The sequence below is a fragment of the Mus caroli genome, unplaced genomic scaffold, assembly GCF_978045245.1.
Source record: "Mus caroli unplaced genomic scaffold, Mus_caroli_1 scaffold_38, whole genome shotgun sequence".
Classification (NCBI taxonomy): domain Eukaryota; kingdom Metazoa; phylum Chordata; class Mammalia; order Rodentia; family Muridae; genus Mus; species Mus caroli.
This window is the reverse complement of record NW_028227293.1, coordinates 1071516-1094325: the sequence shown is the minus strand read 5'-3', so window position 1 is coordinate 1094325 and position 22810 is coordinate 1071516. Positions and strand designations below refer to the sequence as shown.

General features: G+C 33.8%; 1 protein-coding gene and 1 pseudogene across 1 annotated transcript; both read right to left on the bottom strand.

Annotated features, from left to right (window-relative positions):
- Positions 1–1943: 1943 nt before the first annotated feature.
- LOC146999805 (NADH dehydrogenase [ubiquinone] flavoprotein 2, mitochondrial pseudogene) lies at positions 1944–8604 on the bottom strand (annotated as a pseudogene).
- Positions 8605–16426: 7822 nt separating this feature from the next.
- Positions 16427–18323, bottom strand: LOC146999804 (uncharacterized). Its single transcript, XM_085834429.1, has one exon. The coding sequence runs from the start codon at positions 18281–18283 to the stop codon at positions 16595–16597; it is 1689 nt and encodes a 562-aa protein (XP_085690555.1). The 5' UTR covers positions 18284–18323; the 3' UTR covers positions 16427–16594.
- Between the last annotated feature and the right edge of the window lie 4487 nt (positions 18324–22810).

Here is a 22810-nt window from a genome sequence, read left to right as displayed (position 1 = left end):
CACTTCTCTCATATGTTAATGAAATTACTAAATTCAACATTCTGTTAACTTAGAATTTGTATCCTTAATTTATGCTACAATATAATTTTGGGTCATTAATATAAACTTTATTTCTGTCTGTAAAGATTTAAAACATAGTTTCAACAAAATATATATGTTAGAATGTTGATATATGCAGGTGATATTGACAATGGATCTAGAAGTCAAAATTAAGACTCCCAACAGCTAGAGATGTACTTATCCAATGTTGTGAGCTGCCTGATATAGGTGCACTGAACAGAACTTGGTACCCTAAATTAGCATAATGCATGAGTCACTAATGGGTCTTCTCCGTATCCCTTCTTTAAAAAGTAAGTTAATTAATTTAACTTTACATTTAACTAATTATTAATTTAGTTTTACATTGTTATTCAGTGCATGTGGGTTGTGCTTATGCAGAAGTCAGAGGAAAATTTGTGATTCCATTCTAGCGTATAGATTGTAGTGTCCAGGGATCAAGTGCAGTACTCCAGGATTAGCAGCAAGCACCTTTAATCACTGTGCCTTCCTTCCAACCCTATTTAATATTTAAATTACTAAAGAATATATACCAAAAAATAAACTATTCAAAGTCATATTAATGGTAACTACAGACAAGAGCAGTTCAACTTGGATAAAGCATAGCTCTCACTATTTACATGGTGTCCTGAAAATAATTTTAATTACGAACAAAGCAACAATTATACTTCAGTGGATTTATAATTTTGCTTTCTGCAGTGGTTTGAATAAGAATGACACCTGTCTCGAAAAACCAAAAAAAAAAAAAAAAAAAAAAAAAGAATGACACCTGTGGGCTCATGTATTCCAGTGCTTGGTCATAAGGGAATGGCACTACTTCAGAGAAATTAGAAGATGTGGCCTTGTACTAGTAGGTGAGGCCTTGTAGGAGGAAATATGACCTTGTCGGTGAAAGAATGTCAGATCAGTGCCAGTGTCTTATTCTTGCTGGTCCCTGTGAATCCAGTAATAGAATCCTCAGTGACTTCACCAGCACCTGTGTCTGCATGCCACCAGGCTACCCTCCATAATGACAGTGGACTGTAAGCAAATCACTCTTGAATGTTTTTCTTCACAGAGATAGAACACTGAAGAGATCACTTCCTCTGGTATTCTACCTGAAAACTTCTGCATTTCTTTTCCAGCCTTGCTCACAATTGTTAGCAAATGGACTGGACTTTAACCTACTTCTTTAATTTGTCTGAATTATCATATCACTCCTGGATCTTATCACATGGCTCAAATTCATTGCTACTTCAGGAAGATGCCCTTGTGCAAGGTTCCATATTCTCATTTCAATTTAATACATAATTTTATAAGTTTTACCATCTAAAATTTTTTCTTTATAGTCTAAGTGTTTCAGGAAACTAGGTATTATTATTTTATAGATTCATTTACAATGAAAAGGGATTTTTTTCTTGTAAAAGCCTTACATATTTCTGATGAATAGTCAAATTATAAATGCCAGTCTTGGAAGGCAGCAAATGAGAACAATATTGAATGAATATGTGATTAGAGAAATATAAAATTAGCACTTTAATTTATTTGAGCTATAATGAGTAATATGTGGCTGACTTTTTTCCCATTTTAAATTCAGTGGCTCTTAATAATAACATGAAATAAAAGCTGTATATTTTTATCTGCCATCAGGGTCTTTCTGTTATATTCTATCAGTGAATCACTAATGCTCTGACCCTGTGTAATGGCTTTCACTACTGTTCCTTTTAAAGCACCAATTGGTGATAATACTCTATCATAGCAGATCATGAAAACCAATTATTAAAGGAAAAGAATTCACCAAGCAAAATGCATAACTGGAAGTACTAGGAAAATAAAGAGGATTTTTAAAAAAATGTAAATAATTTCATATTTTATTTCTCCAGTGACATCTCTACAGTGAATATAAGTTAAAGTCTTTCTTCTACACCAATGCTAGGTTGTTTGGGTGGTTCAGTCAAAGAAGGAAGGCCTCCAGATGGCTCACAATAGAACCAGACACTTCTTGGCCCAGACTTTGGAACTTTCCCAGTTCTGAGTTCATTAGTATTATCTTCAATAACCTTGGTTGTTAGATCCTCATAGAAGTTGTCATTTATTTGAATCATTGGTGCATTTACACATCCTGAAGTATTCACCTTCCATAACAGTGAATATTTTTTCAGGTGTAGTGCATCTACCTTTTGTTCTAAGCATTCTCTGAAGGGTCTCCAGTCTCTCAGAATCTCAAGCATGCAAAGATACTAGTACATACATGAAACTGGCTTTTGATTATACATTGTATAAAAAGTTTTTACTTTGCATACTCTCATAAGAGGTAGTTCTAAAACTTCTGGCACCTTGTTCAAAGCAGAGAGGAAAAACCTTCTATTCTGCCTTTGTGGTAGATCCAGGACAGGCAGCAGAACTGCTTTATGCCCATCTGGGTAATTTTTTATTACTGCTTCCATTATCTTATACTTTCCTGGTGTAGAATCAAATGGAGTATCTGGGTAATTCTCAGGAGGATTACAATGCACAAATAAGGCTCCTCGCATGTCTTCAAAACATGACTGGCCACAATATTCTCCTATCCTGGCTGCTCAAGGCTGGTTCTGAATGTAAAGAAGATTTTTTATAGTGAAATAGTGTCTGCTAGATCAATAGACAAGTAAATTTATTACACAATTTCAATTACAGTTTTTATAAACTTTACAAGAGAAGCCATAAACCATTTTCAAAATACATGCTGAAATACTTAAACACCTATATAATTTTTCTTCTAACAAGTTTTGAAGATTGTATTGCTTGTATAATATTAGTCTATTTGAACGAGATTTTTAAAAAGTATTTCTCTAGTTATATTACAAAACAAGTATTTCTGTTGTTTTTCAAAAAATATTATTGATTTTGTATTCTAAGTTAAAAGTATCTTATTTAAAATAAGAGTATAATTTTCCAAAAATGCTATTATTCAATTAGATGAATTTTGAGCATAGTTAAATTGTATAGATGCAAATTAATCTTAACATAACTTTATTTCAATTTATGATGTTAATAAACGTGGTACTTTTAAGCAAATACAATGTTAAATAAATTTAGGTTTTAGAGCATATAAATATTATTAATATTATCAAGAATCCCAGTATGTTATATATTATGTTTATTGTAAGTTTTATCAAGAATTAGCATAAAAACTAACATTCATTGAATAGCCATTTAATGTACTATGCAATTTTAACATAAAGTATATGAGACTAATAGTGGTAATTTAAAAATAGATTGATCATTTATTTTCTGTAATCCTTATTTTAATGAAAGTGAACTAGATAGTCACATCTATCATTTCCAGGGTCATGTTTCTTTAGAAAGTCCTAGAATATTCTTTGACTTTCATATGTAGAAAATGAAGTGTTACCTCATCTCTTCCTATTTTTATTGAAATTATTATACCGATAAAATACTGGAGAGTTTAAATATCCCCAATCCTGCATGGATCATAAGCTTTAGAAACATTTTCCATAAACTGTCAATGCTGTACTTGAAAATAATCAGCTTACTACCTAAAAGTGTTACAACACTATGTCTTCCATGGTCCCCCTCTAAAGGCTTTATAACTTGGGTTGAACACATTTCAAAGGTAAGTACTAAGTAATCAACTCCTTTTATTATCCTGGAATATATTCTTGTCATCTGAACATGATTTACTATTTATTTAAAATGTTTCTGGTAGGTTTTCAAGGTTATTTTCACTGGGGGCATCATGATGTGGTTTGTAACTTTTACGAGAGGTAAAGTATCTTTCTGCTCTTCTTTTCTTTCTTTCTGTGCTTTGACTTCCACATCTGGAGTTAGTTTTAGAGTGCAATTTGAAACAGGGATCCAATCATTTGTGCATTGTGGCTTGGTCCACACCTGGATCTTGGGGAAATTCAGGCCCAGTATCAGGGTCTGGTGACTCCTTATCTGTCAGTACTCAGAGCTAAAGGATGACAAAGGAAGTTTGGGATGTGTGCTAAGGATCTAGGAACCACTAATTGTCAGTGTCCCAAGAATATGGGTAGCAAAACTTGGGTGGGACATTTGTGGTTTACTTGTTGTTGCCAAGAATTGGATGATATGTAGAGGATTAGACTATGTGTTTGGAATCTGTGCTCCATGCTTTTTATCTAAGCATCTGAATCAGGTAATGTTTAAGCAAATTGTATTAATATCATATATTTTTAATTAGTTTAGAGGTTATGTGACTAAGTTCAAATGATGTTTTTAACAGTGCTGTCCATAAATAAATACTTCAATAACCCTTAGATTGTTAACAAATAGTTCAGTATCTCTACCTTTTTTCTATCCTTCTAGGAGGTAAGTGATCAAAAATATCTATTAAATATAATTAACATAAGCATATACTTTTTAATTAAAGATGATTACTAAATATAATACACAGGTTCATGTATAAGTCCCAGTGACCACAGGACTACATATTAGTGTCACATCCTTTATATAGGAGTATAGACTGAACATAATAATTTGTTTCTAATGAGCAAAATAAAACAAAATGATTGGGTTGCAAAACACTGGGAATTCCACTCCCTTTCGCTGTTACTGAGGCCTTTTTACTTGCTCAGCTCTATGAAATGAACTTCATGTTGTGATGGTTTGTACATGCTCATCTCAGGGAGTGGCACTATTAGAAGTAGGTGTGGTCTTTTTGGATTAGCTGTGTCACTGTGGGTGTAGGCTTTAAGACCCTTATCCTAGAGGACTGTAAGTCAATATTCTGCAAGCAGCCTTCAGATGAAGTTGTAGAACTCTCAGCTCCTCCTAAACCAAGACTGCCCAGACACCGCCATGCTCACTTCTTGATGTAATGTACTAAGTCTCTGAAACAGTAAGCAGCTCCAACTAAATGTTGTCCTTATAAGAGTACCTTGGTCATGTTATCTGTTCATAGAAGTGAAAGTCAAAGAAAGACCCACGTTTTACGATATTCTGTGGCAAGTCTGACACACAGAAAACAGACAGAAGCAACAAGTCAGTGTGTAATTAGTGAGACAGCCTAACAATTTGTAAAAAGTCAGAGGCTACCATGAAAAGGCTATCAAAAAGAAGGATCTTTATAATTAAAATATTAGATTAACAACAGGCTCTGTGAAGGCCAAAAGTAGAACACTCAGAAACTTGAACTCAGAGCTTTGGTCTACTTGCTTTGGGATATGACAGCAATTATGAGCTTATGTCACTAAAATTAAGAATAATTTAATGCATGAGAATAAGTAAATAGTGCACTCAGGATTGTCATAGGGGTTATAAATTGGAAAGGGCAGAAATTCATATTTATAAGTATTAAAAATGACCTTTATGTACTTAGTGTGTTTAGAAACAAACAACTCATTTTTAATGTTTTTTCTTTATTTTTGATAATTTCATATAGGAATACAATGAAGGATGATCACATCTACTTTTCATTTCCCAGTATTTCCCAATACCCATATGTACTCATCAATTCAACCCCATCTACTTCATACTTATGTTTGTTTGAAAGCCCAATAAGTTGAATTATTGCCGCTTAAATGCATATGGATGTGTGGCCATTCATTGGGTCGACCCAACTTACGAGTGGACACATTCTGATTTACAGGCTTCTATTGTATTTTTAGTGTTTTCTTTATTTTTTTTTCTTTTAATGATTTTAGTGTATTTAAGTTTGGGTTTTTAATTTAAGCTTTAATGGACATCAGCCTTGTCCTGGGTGTTCAGGTCAGATGCATGGGATTATTTCGATATATTTATATCTGATAAGAGATGGAGAGAAAGTAATATTGAAAGAAACAAAGAAATAAAGAAAAAGATTGAAAGTGAGAGAGTGAGAGAGAGTGAGAGGAAGGAAGGAAAGAAGGAAGGAAGGAGAGGAGAGTGAGAAATTGATAGATAAAAAAAGAAAAAACAAATAAAGGCAAAACATAAAGAAAAAGAGAGACAGAGAGATAAAGTTAGGAAGGAAGGAGGAAACAGAAAGAAAGAAAGAAAGAAAGAAAGAAAGAAAGAAAGAAAGAAAGAAAGAAGAAGGAAGGAAGGAAGGAAGGAAGGAAGGGAGAGAGAGAGAGAGAGAGAGAGAGAGAGAGAGAGAGAGAGAGAGAGAGAGAGAGAAAGAAAGAAAGAAAGAAAGAAAGAAAGAAAGAAAGAAAGAAAGAAAGAAAGAAAGAAAATAAGAGAGGGAAAGGGAGAAAGAGGGAACGATTCAGAGATGGAAACATATGGAGAAAGACAGAATTTATGAAATATACAAAATTAATTAAAAATAAATAAATAAATGAATGAATAAACGTTTTAGGGATATTTCAGCTTTATGTGTATTCGTTTTAGATTTCTATGGTATTATAAAAGGATTTGTAGAGTTTTTGAAAAGTGATTTAGAGTTTCTAGTTTTTTAGGCTTCTATTTTATTTTTAGTTTTTTCTGTTTTTTTTAAAAATGAACTTTAATGATTTTGCAGGAAGCTGGAGAACAGTAAGATATACAAAGAAAAACCCATATAAAAAACTCAAAAAAAAATTAATAAACAGAGGGAGAGACAGTCAGAGAGAGAAATAGAGAGTGAGAGAAAGTGAGAGAGACTGAGTGAGAGAGAGAGATAGAAAGTTAGAAAGAAAAAAACAAACAAGGAAAGAAAGAAAAAGAAAAAAGAAAGAGAGAGAGATAGAGGAAGGAAGGTAGGAAGAAAGGAAGGAAGAATGGAAGGAAGGAAGGAAGGAAGGAAGGAAGGAAGGAAGGAAGGAAGGAAGGAAGGGAGAAAGAATGAAAGGAAGGATGGAAGAGCTAGAAAGAAAGAAAGATAGAAAGAAAGAGAGAGAGAAAGAAAGAAAGAAAGAAAGGAAGGAAGGAAGGAAGGAAGGAAGGAAGGAAGGAAGAAAGAAAGAAAGAAAGAAAGAAAGAAAGAAAGAAAGAAAGAAAGAAAGAGAAAAGGAGAAAGATTCAGAGATGGAAACATAGGGAGAAAGACAGAATTCATAATATATTAAAAAAATAATTTAAAACAAACAAACACACAAACAAATAAATAAATGAATAGATAAATAGATAAACAAATAAACAAATAAATATTTTAGGCAAATTTCTGCTACATGTGTATTCTTTTTAGATTTCTATGGTATTTTAAAAGGATTTGTAGAGTTTTTAGAAAAGTGATTTAGAGTTTCTTGATTTTCAGGATTCTATTGTATTTTTAGTGTTTTCTTTAAATGATTTTAGTGTATTTAAGTTTTGGTTTTTAATTAAAGCTTTAATTGACATCAGCCTTGTCCTGGGTGATCAGATAGGATGCATGGGATTATTTCGATTTATTTATATCTGTTAATAGATAGAGAGAAAGTAATACAGATAGAAACAAAGAAATAAAGAAAAAGAATGAAAGAGAGAGAGTGAGAGGAAGGGAGGAAATAAAGAAGGAAGGAAGGATTGAAGGAAAGATGAAGGAAGGAAAGAAAGAATGAAGGAAAGAGGGTAGAGTGAGAAAAATGATAGAAAAAATAAATAAAGACAAAAAATAAAGAAAAAGAGAGACGAAGAGATAAAGTTAGGAAGGAAGTAGGAAACAGAAAGAAAGAAAGAAAGAAAGAAAGAAAGAAAGAAAGAAAGAAAGAAAGAAAGAAAGAAAGAAAGAAAGAAAGGGAGAGAGAAAGAAAGAGAGAAAGACAGAATTTATTAAATAAATTAGTAATCATAAATAAATAAATAAATAAATAGATATCTTAGGCATATTTTGGCTTATTGTGTATTCTTTACAGATTTCTAGAGTATTTCAAAAGTTTTGTAGAGTCTTTAGTATAGTGATTCAGATTTTTTTTGTTTTTCAGGCTTCTAATGTTTCTTTTTTGTTCTGTTTTGTTTTGTTTTGTTTTTTTAATGATGTTACTGTATTTTAGGGTTTCGATTTTAATTTATGCTTTAAGTGATTTCATCTTTTAATGCATTTTACGGTATTTCTTCTAGTTTTGTTGTTGTTGTTGTAATTTTTGTTGTTCTCTTTTTTCCAAAAAAAATTTAGGGTTTTATATTTAGGGTTTCATTGTTTTGGTTTTGCCAGGCAGTGTTGACCATGCCTTTAATTCAAACTATTGAGAGGCAGATGTAAGTGATTTTTTTTTTTTTTTTTTTTTTTTTTTACTTTGAGTTCAGCATGGTCTCTTTAGGATGCTGGAGGACAGTAAGAGATACACAGAAAAAACCAATCTAAAAACCTCAAAAAAAAAAAAAAACAGAGGGAGAAAGAGACACAGATAGAGAGAGACACAGAGAGAGAGAGAGAGATAAGGTCAGAGAGAGAGAGAGACACACAGAGAGAGAGAGAGAGAGAGAAGGTCAGAGAGAGAGAGAGAGAGAAAGAGAAGAAATTTAGAAAGAAAAAAACAAACAAGGAAAGAAAAAGAAAAAAATAAGAAAAAGAGGGAGAGATATAGGAAAGAAGGAAGGAAGGAAGGAAGGAAGGAGGGAAGAAAGGAAGCAAGGAAGGAAGGAATGATCGAAGAGGGAGAGAAAGGAAGAAAGAAACAAAGAGAGGAAGGGAGAAAGAGAGAAAGAGACAGAAAAAAACATAGGGAAAAAGACAAAATTTATAAAATTTACAAAATTAATTTAAAACAAATAAACAAACAAACAAACGTTTTAAGGATATTATAGGTTCATGTGTATTCTTTTTGGATTTGTATGGTATTTTAAAAAGATTTGAAGAGTTTTTAGAATAGAGATTTAGAGTTTCTTGATTTTCAGGCTTCTAATGTATTTTTAGTGTTTTCTTTCTTTTTTTTTTAATGATTTTAGTGTATTTAAGTGTTTGGGTTTTAAATTAAGGTTTAATTGACTTTAGCCTTTTCCTAGGTGATAAGATAAGATGCATGGGATCAATTCGAAATATTTATATCTTTGTGACAGAGAGAGAAAGTAATATAGAAAAAAACCAAAGAACTAAAAAAAAGAAAGAAAGACAGAGAGAGTGAGAGATAATGATAGGATGGAAGGAAGGAAGGAAGGAAGGAAGGAAGGAAGGAAGGAAGGAAGGAAGGAAGGAAGGAAGGAAGGAAGAATGAAGGAAGGGAGAGTGAGGAAAAGATAGAAAAAAGGTAAAAAAACAAATAAAGACAAGAAATAAAGAGACAGAGAGATAAAGTTAGGAAGAGGGGTGAAAGAGAAAGAAAGATAGAAAGAGAGAAAGTCAAAATTTATTAAATAAATAATTATGAATATAAATAAATAAATAAATAAATAATATCTTAGGCATATTTCGGCTTCTTGTGTATTCTTTTCAGATTTCTAGGGTATTTCAAATTTTTTAGGGACTTTAGTATAGTAATTTAGAGTTTCTGGTTTCGAGATTCTAATGTATTTTTTTTTTGTTCTGTTTTGTTTTGTTTGTTTTTTCTAATTATGTTAGTATACTTTAGGGTTTCGGTTTTAATTTATGCTTTAACTGATTTTATTTTTTGAAGTATTGTACTGTATTTCTTGTAGTTTTTCTGTTGTTGTTGTAATTTTTGTTGTTCTCTTTTTTCCAAAAAAAAAATTAGGGTTTTATCTTTGGTGTTTCATTGTTTTGGTTTTGCCAGACTGTGTTGAACATGCCTTTAATTCCAACTATTGAGAGGCAGATGTAAATGATTTTTTTAATCAGAGTTCAGCATGGTCTCTACAGGAAGCGGAGGACAATAAGAGATACACAGAAAAACCAAATCAAAAAAACTCAAAAAATAATTAACAGAGGGAGAGAGGGAGAGAGAGAGAGAGAGAGAGAGAGAGAGAGAGAGAGAGAGAGAGAGAGAGAGAGAGAGAGAGAGAGAGAATTAGAAAAAAACAAACAATAAAGGAAAGAAAAAGAAAAAAGAAAGAGAGGGAGAGAGAGAGAGGATGGATGGAAGGAAGGAAGGAAGGAAGGAAGGAAGGAAGGAAGGAAGGAAAGAAGGAAAGAAGGAAGGAAGGAAGGATGAGAGAGAGAAAGAAAGAAAGAAAGAAAGAAAGAAAGAAAGAAAGAGACAGAGAGAGACAGAGACAGAGACAGAGACAGAGATAGAGGAAGGGATAAAGAGAGAAAGATTCAGAGACAGAAACATAGGGAGAAAGAGAGAATTTACAAAATATACAAAATAAATTTAAAATAAATAAATGAGTGAATGAATGAATGAATGAATAAATAAATAAATAAATAAATAAATAAATAAATACATAAATACATAAATAAGCAAAGGTTTTAGGGATATTTCGGCTTCTTGTGTATTCATTTTAGATTCCTATGGTATTTTAAAAGGATTTGTAGAATTTTTAGAAAAGTGATTTAGAGTTTCTTCTTTTTCAGGTTTCTATTGTATTTTTAGTGTTTTCTTTATTTTTTAAATGATTTTATTTTATTTAAGTGTTTGGTTTTTAATTTAAGCTTTAATTAACTTCAGCCTTGTCCTGTGTGATCAAATAGGATGCATGGGATCATTTCGAAATATTTATATCTGTTTAGAGATTGAGAGAAAGTAATACAGAAAGAAACAAAGAAATAAAGAAAAGAATGAAAGAGGAAGAGAGTGAGAGAAAGTGAGAGGAAGGGAGGAAAGAAAGAAGGAAGGAATGAGGGGAGATTGAGAAAATGATAGAAAAAAAGAAAAAAGCAAATAAAGACAAAAAATAAAGAGAGAGACAAAGAGATAAAATTCGGAAGGAAGGAGGAAAGAGAAAGAAAGAAAGAAAGAGAGAGAGAGAGAGAAAGAAAGAAAGAAAGAAAGAAAGAAAGAAAGAAAGAAAGAAAGAAAGAAAGAAAGAAAGAAAGAGGGAGAGAGAAAGGGAAAGGGAGAGGCAGAGGGAGAAGAATGTTGGTACATTTAGATTGTCTGCCTTATTGTTTTGGTCAGTGTTTCAAACCTAAAAAAAACAAATAAAACAAACAAACAAACAAACAAACAAAAAAAAAACGTAAAATTCTGAAAAAGCATATGATGCAGGAAGGTATTAAACTAACACAGACCAGCCTGCTTCTGAATGCTAGTCTTAAATGGGAATACTCTATATTAGGCTCTTCTGTGTTTTTTTTTTATTTGTTATGTAAATGATTTTTAAAAGTTTTTCTCTATGGGATATGTGTGTGTATGTGCGTCTGTGTGTGTCTGTGTGTCTGTGTGTCTGTGTATCTCTGTGTCTTTGTCTGTGTGTGTGTGTGTGTGTGTGTGTGTGTGTGTGTGTGTGTGTGTGTGTGTGATCAGATCCTCTGGAACTACAATTGCAGATTGTTGTGAACCACTATATGAGTGCTAGAAATTGAGCCCTGTTCCTCTTCAAAAGCAACCAGTGTTCCTAAGCTGTGAGCCATCTCAGTCCCTTCTGCCTCCTCTAACCTCCACTTCTCTGTTCATCTTACCCAGATATGTCTTTCATACCTACTTCTTCTTACTGTTTTTATTTGGTTAATTCCCTTTTGCTTTTCTCTTGTTTCCTCAACTCCTTCTTCAAGATTCTGCACTTCCTTTTGTTTTGGAAGATTCTCACCTAATTTAAATCCAGACTTTAGGGTTGTATTTAAAAATTTTGCTAGTTATTCTGACAATGCTTTCCTCTTGATGTCACCACTTGGGTAATGCTTTTACTCCTCTGCTTCTCATTTGGCAAAATATCATGGAGTCACAGTGATTTACTTTTTTTTCCTCATTTGCTTAATATGTCACCATGCCCTGCTTATAGACTATGGTACAGCCGCTGTTTAACTTTCATAATTTTGGGTGATGTATTAATTTTTCCGGGAGTTCCAGATTGAATAGAGGGGGTTATTCCTCCAGATGATACTGACAGGCATGATTTAGAGTAGTCAGGAATAGAAATACTCAATTTTCCCAATATTGTAATCCTTTAAAATACAGCTCCCAAACCATAAAGTTATTTCATTTCAACTTCAAACTATAATTTTGTTATAGTCATCGATTATAATGTATATATCTTATATACAAGATATTTGATATGGGACACTTTTAAAAAAGTTGTTTGAGCCCTGAGAGGAGTTTCAACCAATGGTTTGAAAACCACTAATCTGGAAAGGATGGGGGTACCATTACCAATATAGAGTGTTTACTAGTGTTGCTGGGAAGATGTCTCCCACACTTGAAGGCAGAGGGAGTTCCAAGAACAGGCTTTTTCTGAGTCCCCATACTTCTGTCCAAAACTGTACACCTTGTTGATGATCACTGATGTATCAAATGGCCATAGTAAATTAGAGTAATCTTGTTTTCTTTTAAAATCTAGAAATCTTGTTTTCTTTTAAAATCTAGAAAATGATGATTCTAAAACTGGTTCCACTAGCTAAAAGCAGTGGCTGGCACTCTTTCTAGGGATCCTTTATGTAGTGTTCCTTTATATCTCCAAGGCCAACAGCAGATGGCTGAGTCCCTCCTGGGCTGTACTTCTCTGATCTATTCTCACCTGCTATGCTGCTTTCTTTCACGAAGAGAGCACATGATAACACTGAACTCATCCCGTCTTTAGTCAGCACAAATAGCCTATTTTTTTTCCTCTATGGCCCAGTTGCTCATGATTTTGAGACATAATCATACATCTTGTATTGACAAAAAGAATGACACTGATTTTTAGTATATAATGAAGCATATTTTGCATGACTTCTTTTCAGGAGGCAGGAAATTCAAGATGAAGACACCATCAGTAGATGAGGAAATTCTCGTTGGATGTTCCCATCACAGAAGGGATCCAATGGGCTAGTAACAGAGAAACAAACTCCCTGTCATAATTAAACCTTTTCTATGACAGCATTATTCATTGATTTTTATTTGTAGGTCCTATCCCTCCTGACCCAGTCCAATTTTTCCAAATATATTAAAACCTGAGGATTAGTCTACAGAAAATTACATTTGCGGAAACACATTGAAGCATTATATGAAGGTGGATATTTGAAAATCTATAGTAGTGTGGGGGCATTATTCTTTCTACCTCATGTACAATTAAAATCACTAGCTACTTTCTTCCCTGTGAAAGCATGGCAGCCCACTGAGTGACTTTTTTTTGATGCATATTGATATACAAAACTTAATCACTTTGGCATATCCTGTCACCCATATCCAGCTCAAAATGCAACATCCACATGAGAGTAGAAACATATAAATAAATTTAATAGTATCTTGAAGCTAAAATTCCCAATTTAATCAAACCATCATTTAGAATCAGCTACTTAATACCAATGTGCTTTAAATGTACAAGTCACTGGGCTTTGTTGTGACTCTGCACAGGTCAATAGGGACCTTTAACCATCTTCATCCTTTCCACTCTCCTCCATTTCTATCTTCTCAGAACCCCCTGCTGATGCCCTTACTCTTCCAAAATATCTCCTTTTATTTAATGTGCCTTATTAAAATTATAATTTGACAATTGTCATTTTGATTTTATCTTGTCTCACCTAACACAATTTGAGGAGAAATACCTCTCTCCTTCTCTCTCTCCTTCTCTCTCTCTCTCTCTCTCTCATTTTTAAGAAATTCATCCAGTGGGGCTGGCATCTATATTTCCTCCATAGCTTGTCTATTTCACACAGTATAACAATCAACATTGATGATATGGATGGAAGAATCTAACCCACTATGTAGTTAGGGCATCCCCTATGAAGAGGATGTAATGTGTGGAGGGGACTGAAAAATATTTTTTAAGCACGTAAGATCAATGTGGCATGAACAATTAAAGTGCCCTCTAATTTCTAAGTAAATTCCATACTTACCTATGTCCAGAATTCTGTCTACCCATATTTCAAAAGTAAAATTACATTATCTATTTCTTCCTGTTTTACTGCATTTAATCTACGAATTACCTTGTAACCAGAAATGCTGGTAAATTTTAAAGACCTTTAAAATGTGACTCTTAGATATCGGGTTTCTTTTAAGTTTATCTCAAATTTGTAAGCAGACCCAAGGTCTATGATTTCCTTGCACTTTACAAAGAATCTATAATTCATGATTGCTATTGGCTTCAATACAATGTATTCAATCCTATTAAATTCCAGCTTTGTTTGAATAAAAATTGTCCTCCTCTAACAGTGGGTTTTCATAAAGTGAATATTGTGCTATCCAGTGTGTTGCCTCAAGAGTCTGGCAACATTTCTGATTCTAAGAACAGCTTAAAGATAACCAAGGGAAAGATTGGTACAGGAAAAATAACCACCAAGTATGTTGGTATGCCAGACACCGAAGACTTTCACAGAAGGAAAATAAAAACAAAAAGTAAACAAACAAAAAAACTAAAACATACAAACAAACAAGAAAATCAAATACACAATAAAAATGGTGCAAGAATGAATCTACTGGGGCAGCATGTGAATCAGGTAATCAGGCCATTTTATATTCATTATTCATTTATTCATTATTATTTATTCATTTGTTCATTTGTTCATTTGTTCATTTGTTCATTTGTTCATTTGTTCATTTATTCATTTATTCATTTATTCATTTATTCATTTATTCATTTATTCATTTATTCATTTATTATTCATTATTTATTCACTAATTTGCATATTCGCTTATTGGTTTGTTCGTTTATTTATTCGTTATTTATTCGTTTATTCGTTTATTCATTTTTTATTCATTCATTCATTCATTCATTTATTCATTTATTCATTTATTCATTTATTCATTTATTTATTTACTTATTTATTTATTTATTTATTTATTTTGGATTTCTAGGAGGCCATATGAAAATATAAATTCGAGATGCTCAATGTTTCTGAGTGTAACTCCAGAAGGAACCAGCCTGATAGGGGTTCTATGATGTAAGCTGAGATAGGGTGAGGTCACAGAGAACTGGTCAGAGTTTGCACATATATTCCACTTGGAGACACTAGAATTCCTTGAAGTTGTGTTCAGTATCTTCACAGTGGTGAGTGAAAGCCAGGTCAGCTCCTAACCCACAAAGTCGTTCCAGAGGCTTTTGGTACCTGGCCTGTTTCAGAAGACAGAATCTTGAACACTAGGATATTTTTGTGGAGTATGCACCTTTATGGAGTAACTTGGGCTCTCATAGCTCCTTAAGGCTATATGTTTTCCCTCCTTCAGTGAGTAACTGCACATTCTAATTTCTCTCATGTTTGGGATCTAGGGGTATGGATGGTCTACATTATTTGATCTCATGAGTTTATTAACCTTGCTAACAATATCTCGTTCACAATTCCACTAATATGCCAAAACTTCCATTGTCCATGTGCATTTTAGAAGATATTAGTTCTAAATTGCTAATATGGCAAGGACTTGTTGTCCCAGTAAATGTTTTGATTACATGATGAAACAGATTTTTGATAGTATTTAGATATTATATTTAGCATTAAAACTTTTCCTTTAAAAACAATGACTATTTACTTGAAAAATTGAAATATATAGAATTCACATTGATGGTTTGTTATGTTGCTGCTGAGAATGTTTTAGCCCTTTTTACTACCCTTTCCTTAGTAATCATGCACACACCCTGTTTCTACTCTTAATCAAACAAGCAAACACAATATCAAACTAAATATCCAACCAACCAAACAAGAAAATTCTGTGTTACTAAGATGAGTGCTGTCTTTATTCTCAACTTTGCATGCCTCCTCGCATATTATTGGCAAAGGCCAACTCACTTCACTTATCCCTCCTGTAAGCCCCTGGCCAAGATACATTTTAGATAGCTGGGCAAGCCATCTTTTGTAAAATTTCTCTTAATAATTAGGTATAATTCTATCCTCTTGGGATTGTTTCCCTGAATTTAATTTCTGACATAGAATAGATCCCTGTAAATAGAAGGTAGACTGAGGGAGAAAAATCACTGAATATTTAGAAATAAAACCAAGTAATGCTGAGGCAGAAGGATTTCAAGTTCAAAGTCACCTTGTTAAAGGGTAGCCTATGTAACTTAATAAGTCTCTGTCTCAAAATAAGGGTAAAAACAGAGCCAGAATAAAGACCAAGGAATACAACTTGTGAGTTCTAATTAGGAAACTATAAGCTTGTCAAACTGTGTTGTCATAAGGTAAAGGGGAAATTCCTGGATTAACTAACAATAGAATTCACAAAAGTAAAAGTCGTTTGCAATAGTGATTGTGTTTCACATCATGAGAATGTGTACATTTGGGACATGCAACAAACATAAAAATATATTTTTCAGAAAGTATTCAGAAGCAATTTGTTTCTATTCACTGAAATTAACTAGTTGAATGGACTGTATGAGTACCTCTAACCCAAATACAGCAACACAGAATTCAAGATAAGGGGGCAGTAATAAATGTCTCTTCCCTCTCTGCAGCAAAACACATGTAAAGGTCAAAAGAATAACCCAATTCAAAACAGCAGTCACTCAAAAATAAATGTTTTCAATGTTTATTTTCCAGCAAACTAACTTCAGCAAGTTAGTTTCAAGCCTTTGTCTTTTTATTGTAGGTCCAATGGTTAAAGGTGATAGAAAATGTATTGATACTTCAAAAGTTGCTGCAAATAGTGGCAATGTCCAATCAATCAGTAGTTGGGCCATTTCATATAAGTTACTGAATGTTTTATTGTTGGACAGAATGGTCCTCGGATAGAGGATTTGTAGTTAGGCTTCAAAACGCTGAATAAATTCTCTGGTAACCATTCCCAGGGAGTGTTGACAAGCTTATTTGCACATTGTAATTAGGTGCAGATCTTGCATCATAAGCCCCATAACTGTAGAGGGAGAAATGATCATCATCAGGGCCGTGAAAAGCTGGCAGTGTATTCCAGACATTCAGGAAATTGCCATATACTTGAGAAAAATTAACTCCTCCAGTACTTCCACCACTTCCAGCTGCCCCACAAAAGTTTCCATTTGCTCCGAAGTTATGTAGATTTGGTCCAAAACTGTTTTGGGTTGCTCCCACCGAATACTGACTTGACCCAAAGGCACTTGGGTTTGCCCCAAGAACATACTGGCTTATCCTGAAAACATGTGGGTTTGTCGCCAAAACATTTTGGTTTGTCCAGATATTGTATGGATTTGCCACAAGAGCATAGCAGTTTGTCCTGCAGGTATCTGAGTTGGTACCCAAACTATACTGGCCTGCCCCAAAAGCATTTGGACTTGTTCCAGAAGCATATTGGCCTATCCCATAAGCATCTGAGTATGTTCCGAAAGGATACTGGTTTGTCCAGAAAGCATTTTGATTTGCCCCCAAAGCATATTGGTTTATCCCGAAAGTATTTGAAAACGCTGCCAAAGCATACTGGCTCACTCCTAAGGAATTTGCGTATGTTCCCAAAGTGTATTGGCTTATTCTTAAGGTGTTTGGAAGAGTATACTGGCTTGCCAAGAAGGTATTTGGGTTTGCCTCCAGAGCACAATGGCTTACCCATACAGTATTTGAGCTTGACCTCAAAGTATTACTGCTTGCCATGAAAGTAGTTGAATTTGTCACAAAAACATTAGAGTTCGACTGGAAAGCATTGGGGGTATCCCTGAAACCACGGACAGTTGCCAAAGGTACATCCGAGTTTGCTCTAGAAGTATATGAGTCAGCTCTGTGGGCATCTTGGTTGGCTTCTTGAGCATCGGGGTTAGCCACAGTGTGGAAGCTTGGGCTGCCTCCTCCTCTCCAATTGTTTTCTAACTCCACAGCTGGAACTGATTTTCTTGTACTATCTTTAGCTATAGTCTTTCTTTTACTCAACTGTCTAGCTGTATATTCTTTAGGGTATGCCATTTTAACTTCACAACGACTGGAGCCAATGAAATGGTACCTGGTTTTTAAGACCTTTCTAACGGGGTTTTCATCCCTGTATTTTATAAAGCCGAAAGGTCTTCTTTCCTGAGTGTCGGAACACAGTGGAAGCTCTATAGCCTCTATCTGCCCAAATGTGCCAAAGTAAGCCCTTATTTTTTCTTCAGACATCCGCGGGTTCAGCCCACCCACAAAAATCTTTTTATTGGGGAATTGAGATTCCAGGGCTTTAGCCCTTTTAAATTTTATTTTATTGCCATCAACTTTGTGGTCTTTCACTCGAAGCACCTTCTCTACTGTGGCACTGTCTTTGAAAAGCACGAATCCAAATCCCCTAGACAGACCGGTATTTGGGTCTGTTTTTATAATAAAGTCTATTACTTCACCAAACTTAGACAAGTATTCCAGAAGTACCTGCTTGCTTATTTCTTGGGAAAGTCCCCCGATGAACATCTTACTAGCATCATGTTCGTTCTTGGTGGCATCGATTTTGAACCCTTCCCGAAATTGCTCTCTTTCATTATCCTTTCTCACAGCGAGACTGGCAGTATTCATGGTATATAGGCTGGATGGAGGTGATTTGACTGTTGGATAAACACTGGCCTAGGCACAAATGGCGGGGGCATAGCTGTCCTCAGGCAGTCGGGGAAATTATTGCACAACCGTGATGAAATAGAAACAAGCATTATAACTACAGACAAGGCAGGAGCTGCCTCTCATCCTAAACTGGGGGTGGGGTGGGGGTGGGAAAGGGTGCGGGGGGGCCAGGATAGTGTCTGATTTGTCCCTAAAAGGTGTTGATGCTTGCAATGTAAAAAGCAGGCCTGCCTATAGACTTTCTTTTTGTGTTCATAACACCCCCCAAAAGGAATAATATGGTAGAAAAGGAAGCCTTTTCGTTGTTGATTCTGTCTTTTCATGTTACATCTCTTTGAATTTTGTTAAAAACAATTTATTTTTCCTGGACATTTCTTTGAATGTTCAAAAAACTCTTCATTTCATACTTTAGATGTGCTTCATATTAATCTTCACTATTTGAAATAAGACTGAAATGGGAAAGTAATACAAAGTTGAGACATCCTACAGGAAAAACAGAATGTCTATGGGTTTGTATATTTTACCAAAGGACTGTAAAGGAACATTTTAAAATAAAAGCTTCACTTAGATTTATTTATAACATTTACCCTTTTAATGTAAAATGCATTTACATCGTAGTTATAATATTTAGGTAATGTGCCATCATCTTCTAAGTTCTGTAAACCATTTAAGCAGTCACTCCTCATTTCTGGATGACGCAGTTAATGGTATAATATGTTGGTTTTCTCTTTTATTTCTCATAATACTGTTTTCCAGATGCTGTAATATACAATAATATTTTCTTCTTTATCCATTGTGTGAATGTAGTAAATTTTGTTTTCATATTTTACAATATCACTTACCATTTTGGTTTTTTCCTTTATTCCATATATGAAAACATTCACACACACACACACACACACACACTCACACACACACACACACACAGAGGACTTTTTTCTGTCAACCATTTTTGTTTATTTGCTTGTTTGTTTGTTTGTTTCTTTCTTTCTTTTTTCTTTCTTTCTTTTTTGTGGACAGTTAAATATATACTCCCCATTTTTCTTTTCTATCGAGAAAGCATTTAATATTGAGATTTTTTTCCCAATATTTAAAACACACAGATCAAATTTTAGATTTGTTTTTTTCTTTTCTTTGGGCAATTTCTGTGCTTGTAACTACCCATTAGATATAATGTACTTATTTGTCTATTATTTCCTCCTTCTAATATTATTCCTATGAAAAGGGAGATTTTATGTGTCTCCATAATTTTTCCCAAAGTTCATGTATAGAACTATTCTAGAGGAATATTAATGTTTATGGCATCATTACTATGTTAAGAATCATGGCCAACTCTCCCTCTCCAAATTGAAGGCTTAAATATTAAGAATAATTTAAATACCAGAAATTAAGCTACATTCTATAAATACCTTCAGGACTCGACAGTTGCAACTTACCACATAATGGTCTTTATGCTTGCCTCCTTGATTCAATGGATGGGACCAGTTCAAAGTTGGAAAATGTTGACTGTGAAGATATAAAATACAGCTTCATGGCATGATAGATGCCCCAGTGGAGGAAAGTTGAGATCAGGGAAGTGGGTGTGGGTGGGTGAGTAGAGGAACACCCTCTTTTGAGCAGGGGGAGAGAGGATGGGATACAGAGTTTCTGAGAGGCGGGAAACCAGGAAAGGAGATAACATTTGAAGTGTAAATAAATAAAATATCCAATAAAAATAAGTAAACATAAAAATATAGCTTCATAATATGCTGATGAATATGATCAATTTTCTACGGATTTTACTTGCCAAGAAACAGCAATTTTTTTTAAAAATATTCACTATTCCACCATCATTTTTCCCTTTGAATCAAAGTGTTATGACCATCCATAGAAGATGTCACTGGAAGCCAGGTAAAACAGTTTTCTATCACTTTTCTTAACATGGACAAATTTCACATATGAAAATTCCGCTTGAGAACTCTCTTAGCTGTCAAAGCCACCATTCCTGTAAGAAGAGGCTTTTGTAATTAACAAAATATTTTTATAGGTGGGTTAGTAAAGGTTCTCTAGGGAAAAAGATCTTCTCTTTCTGTTTACATACCGTTACATGCACACACATACACTCATAGGCAAACACATACACACAGCTTCACACACAACCTAATACACACACAGACACACGAGCACACGTACAAACACACGTTCAAGCACACACACACACATATACTGGAGTGGGTTGATGAAATGACAGAGAAGGAATGCACTTGCTAGCAAAGCAAGAGCAAGAAGGCAAGAATAAGAAGCTTTCTTTTTCCATGTCCTTTTGTAGGCTCCAGCAGAGGAGTGTATTCCTGCCTCAAGATCCAGATTAATAGCATGTTTCTTCTTGACTCAATGGTTCAAACCAAGTCCCTCCCTCCCAAGAAATCCCACAGGTTTGTTCTAAATTTCTTGATTGTAGTTCACTCCAGAGGTTGACAACCAAGAGTAGCCATCACAATAGGTCTTTAGTATATTTATCTAGGCCCTGTGATGTCTGTACTTATATCAGTTAAATTTCTCATGAAATGTGGGTGATTTATACTGTAGGAATTATCATCTCTTTGAATCAATAGACTATTTCCATACATGGCACCAAGAAAACAATAATGAAAACAGTTTCTTTAAGAATGAATAATATTGTCAATAAAATTGAAGTGTAAGGAAAATAAGTTATTTCACAAGGAAAACTTAATCCTTTAGCAAAAGTTTGCTATATCATACTTTTATTATATTTGGGACCCTGTCTTACTCTAAATTTTTCAGCTTGCTTAACATTGTAGTAGTCCCTTAGATTTTTTTCTTGAGAACCTACAATAATTTTCTATACATCATGTTACCTTACATCTAATACCCATTTCATTCTTACCATCTATCTCACTATCTGGTAGCAGCTGGTCTAATAAAAAAAAAAATGGTGTGAACCCCATATGTATATATTTTTGTATTTTTAGTGACCACGGATTGTTATTATATTTGAGAAGATTAGGAGACATGGCTTTGTTTGAAGAAGTGTCCTATTGAGTGTAGCCTTTGAAGAGTCAAAAGCCCACACCAAGCTCAGTGTCACTTTCTCTGCCTATGGATGAGAATGTAGTTCTTAACTACTACTCTAACATCTGCCAGCATTCTATCATGCTTCCGGAAACTGATCAATTTTAGGGACATTTTTGAATACTTGTGTATTTTTTCTTTTCTTTTCTTTTCTTTTTTTTTTTTTTTTCGAATTTTAGGGTTTTTTTTTTTCAGCATTCTATTTTAAATTTTATTTATTTATTTATTCATTTTACTGGTTTTGAAAAAAAAGAAAGAGAGAAAGGGAGAAATGATAGAAAGAAAAAGAAAGAAAGAAAGAAAGAAAGAAAGAAAGAAAGAAAGAAAGGAAGGAAGAATGAAAGAAAGGAAGGAAGAAAGAGAGAAAGAGAGAAAGAGAGTGTAAAAGAAAGAAAGAATCAAACTTTAGGGCCATTTTTGGCATCTTTGGTTTTTTTTTGTTTTTTGTTTTTTTGAATTTTAGGGTTTTGTTTTGTTTTGTTTTATGGTTTGTAGGGTTTTAGAAGAGTGTTTTACAGTTTTTTTTTCCTTTCTAATGTATTTTTAGGGTTTTTTTTTTTCTTTCTGTTTTTATTAAAGGATTTTATAATGTATTTCAGGGTATTGGGTTTCATTTAGTATTCTGGGAATTTATTTCTTTTAATATTTCAACGTTCTTCTTAGTTGTTGTTATTGTTGTTCTTGAATATTTATTTATATTTGATGATTTTAATTTTGGCATTTCATAGTTTTAGACTTACCAAGCAATGGTGGCCCATGCATTTAACCCACCAATTGAGAGAAAGAGGTAGGTGAAATTTTTATTTCAAGGCCAGACTTGGCTTCAGAGTGAGCTCCAGGACAGTCAGAGAAGGAAAGAGAACCACAGTCTCCAAAACCTCAAAAAAAAGACAGAAAGAAAGAAAGAAAGAAAGAAAGAAAGAAAGAAAGAAAGAAAGGAGGGAGGGAGGGAGGGAGGGAGGGAGGGAGGGAGGGAGGGAGGGAGGGAGGGAGGGAGGGAGGGAGGGAGGAAGAAATGAAGGAAAGAAAAAATAAAGAGAGAATGGAAAGAATTTTAGGGACCGTTTTGGCTTCTTGTATATATATATATATAATTTGAGTTTTTTTATTTTTGTTTTTTAGGGTTTGTAGGGTTTTTATAACAGGGTTTTTTTTTTTTCAGTCTTCCAGTGTGTTTTTAGTGTTTTTTTTTTCTCATTTTTTTCTTTTTTTCTTTATTCGTTTAGTATTTTAGTGTGTTTTAGGCTATTTGCATTTTATTTAGGCTCCAGGGTTTGGGTGTTTTTTTGTTTTTTGATTTTTGTGTGTGTGTGTGTTTTTCGTTTTGTTTTGTTTTAGTTTTTTGGTTTATTTTTTAGTATTTTAATGATTTGTTTTTGTTTTCATTTTTGTTTTTGTTTTTTGTGTGTATGT

Bases quoted from the DNA above. Each gene is read 5' to 3' on its own strand.
- LOC146999804 (XM_085834429.1), bottom strand. From the start codon at position 18,283: ATGAATACTGCCAGTCTCGCTGTGAGAAAGGATAATGAAAGAGAGCAA.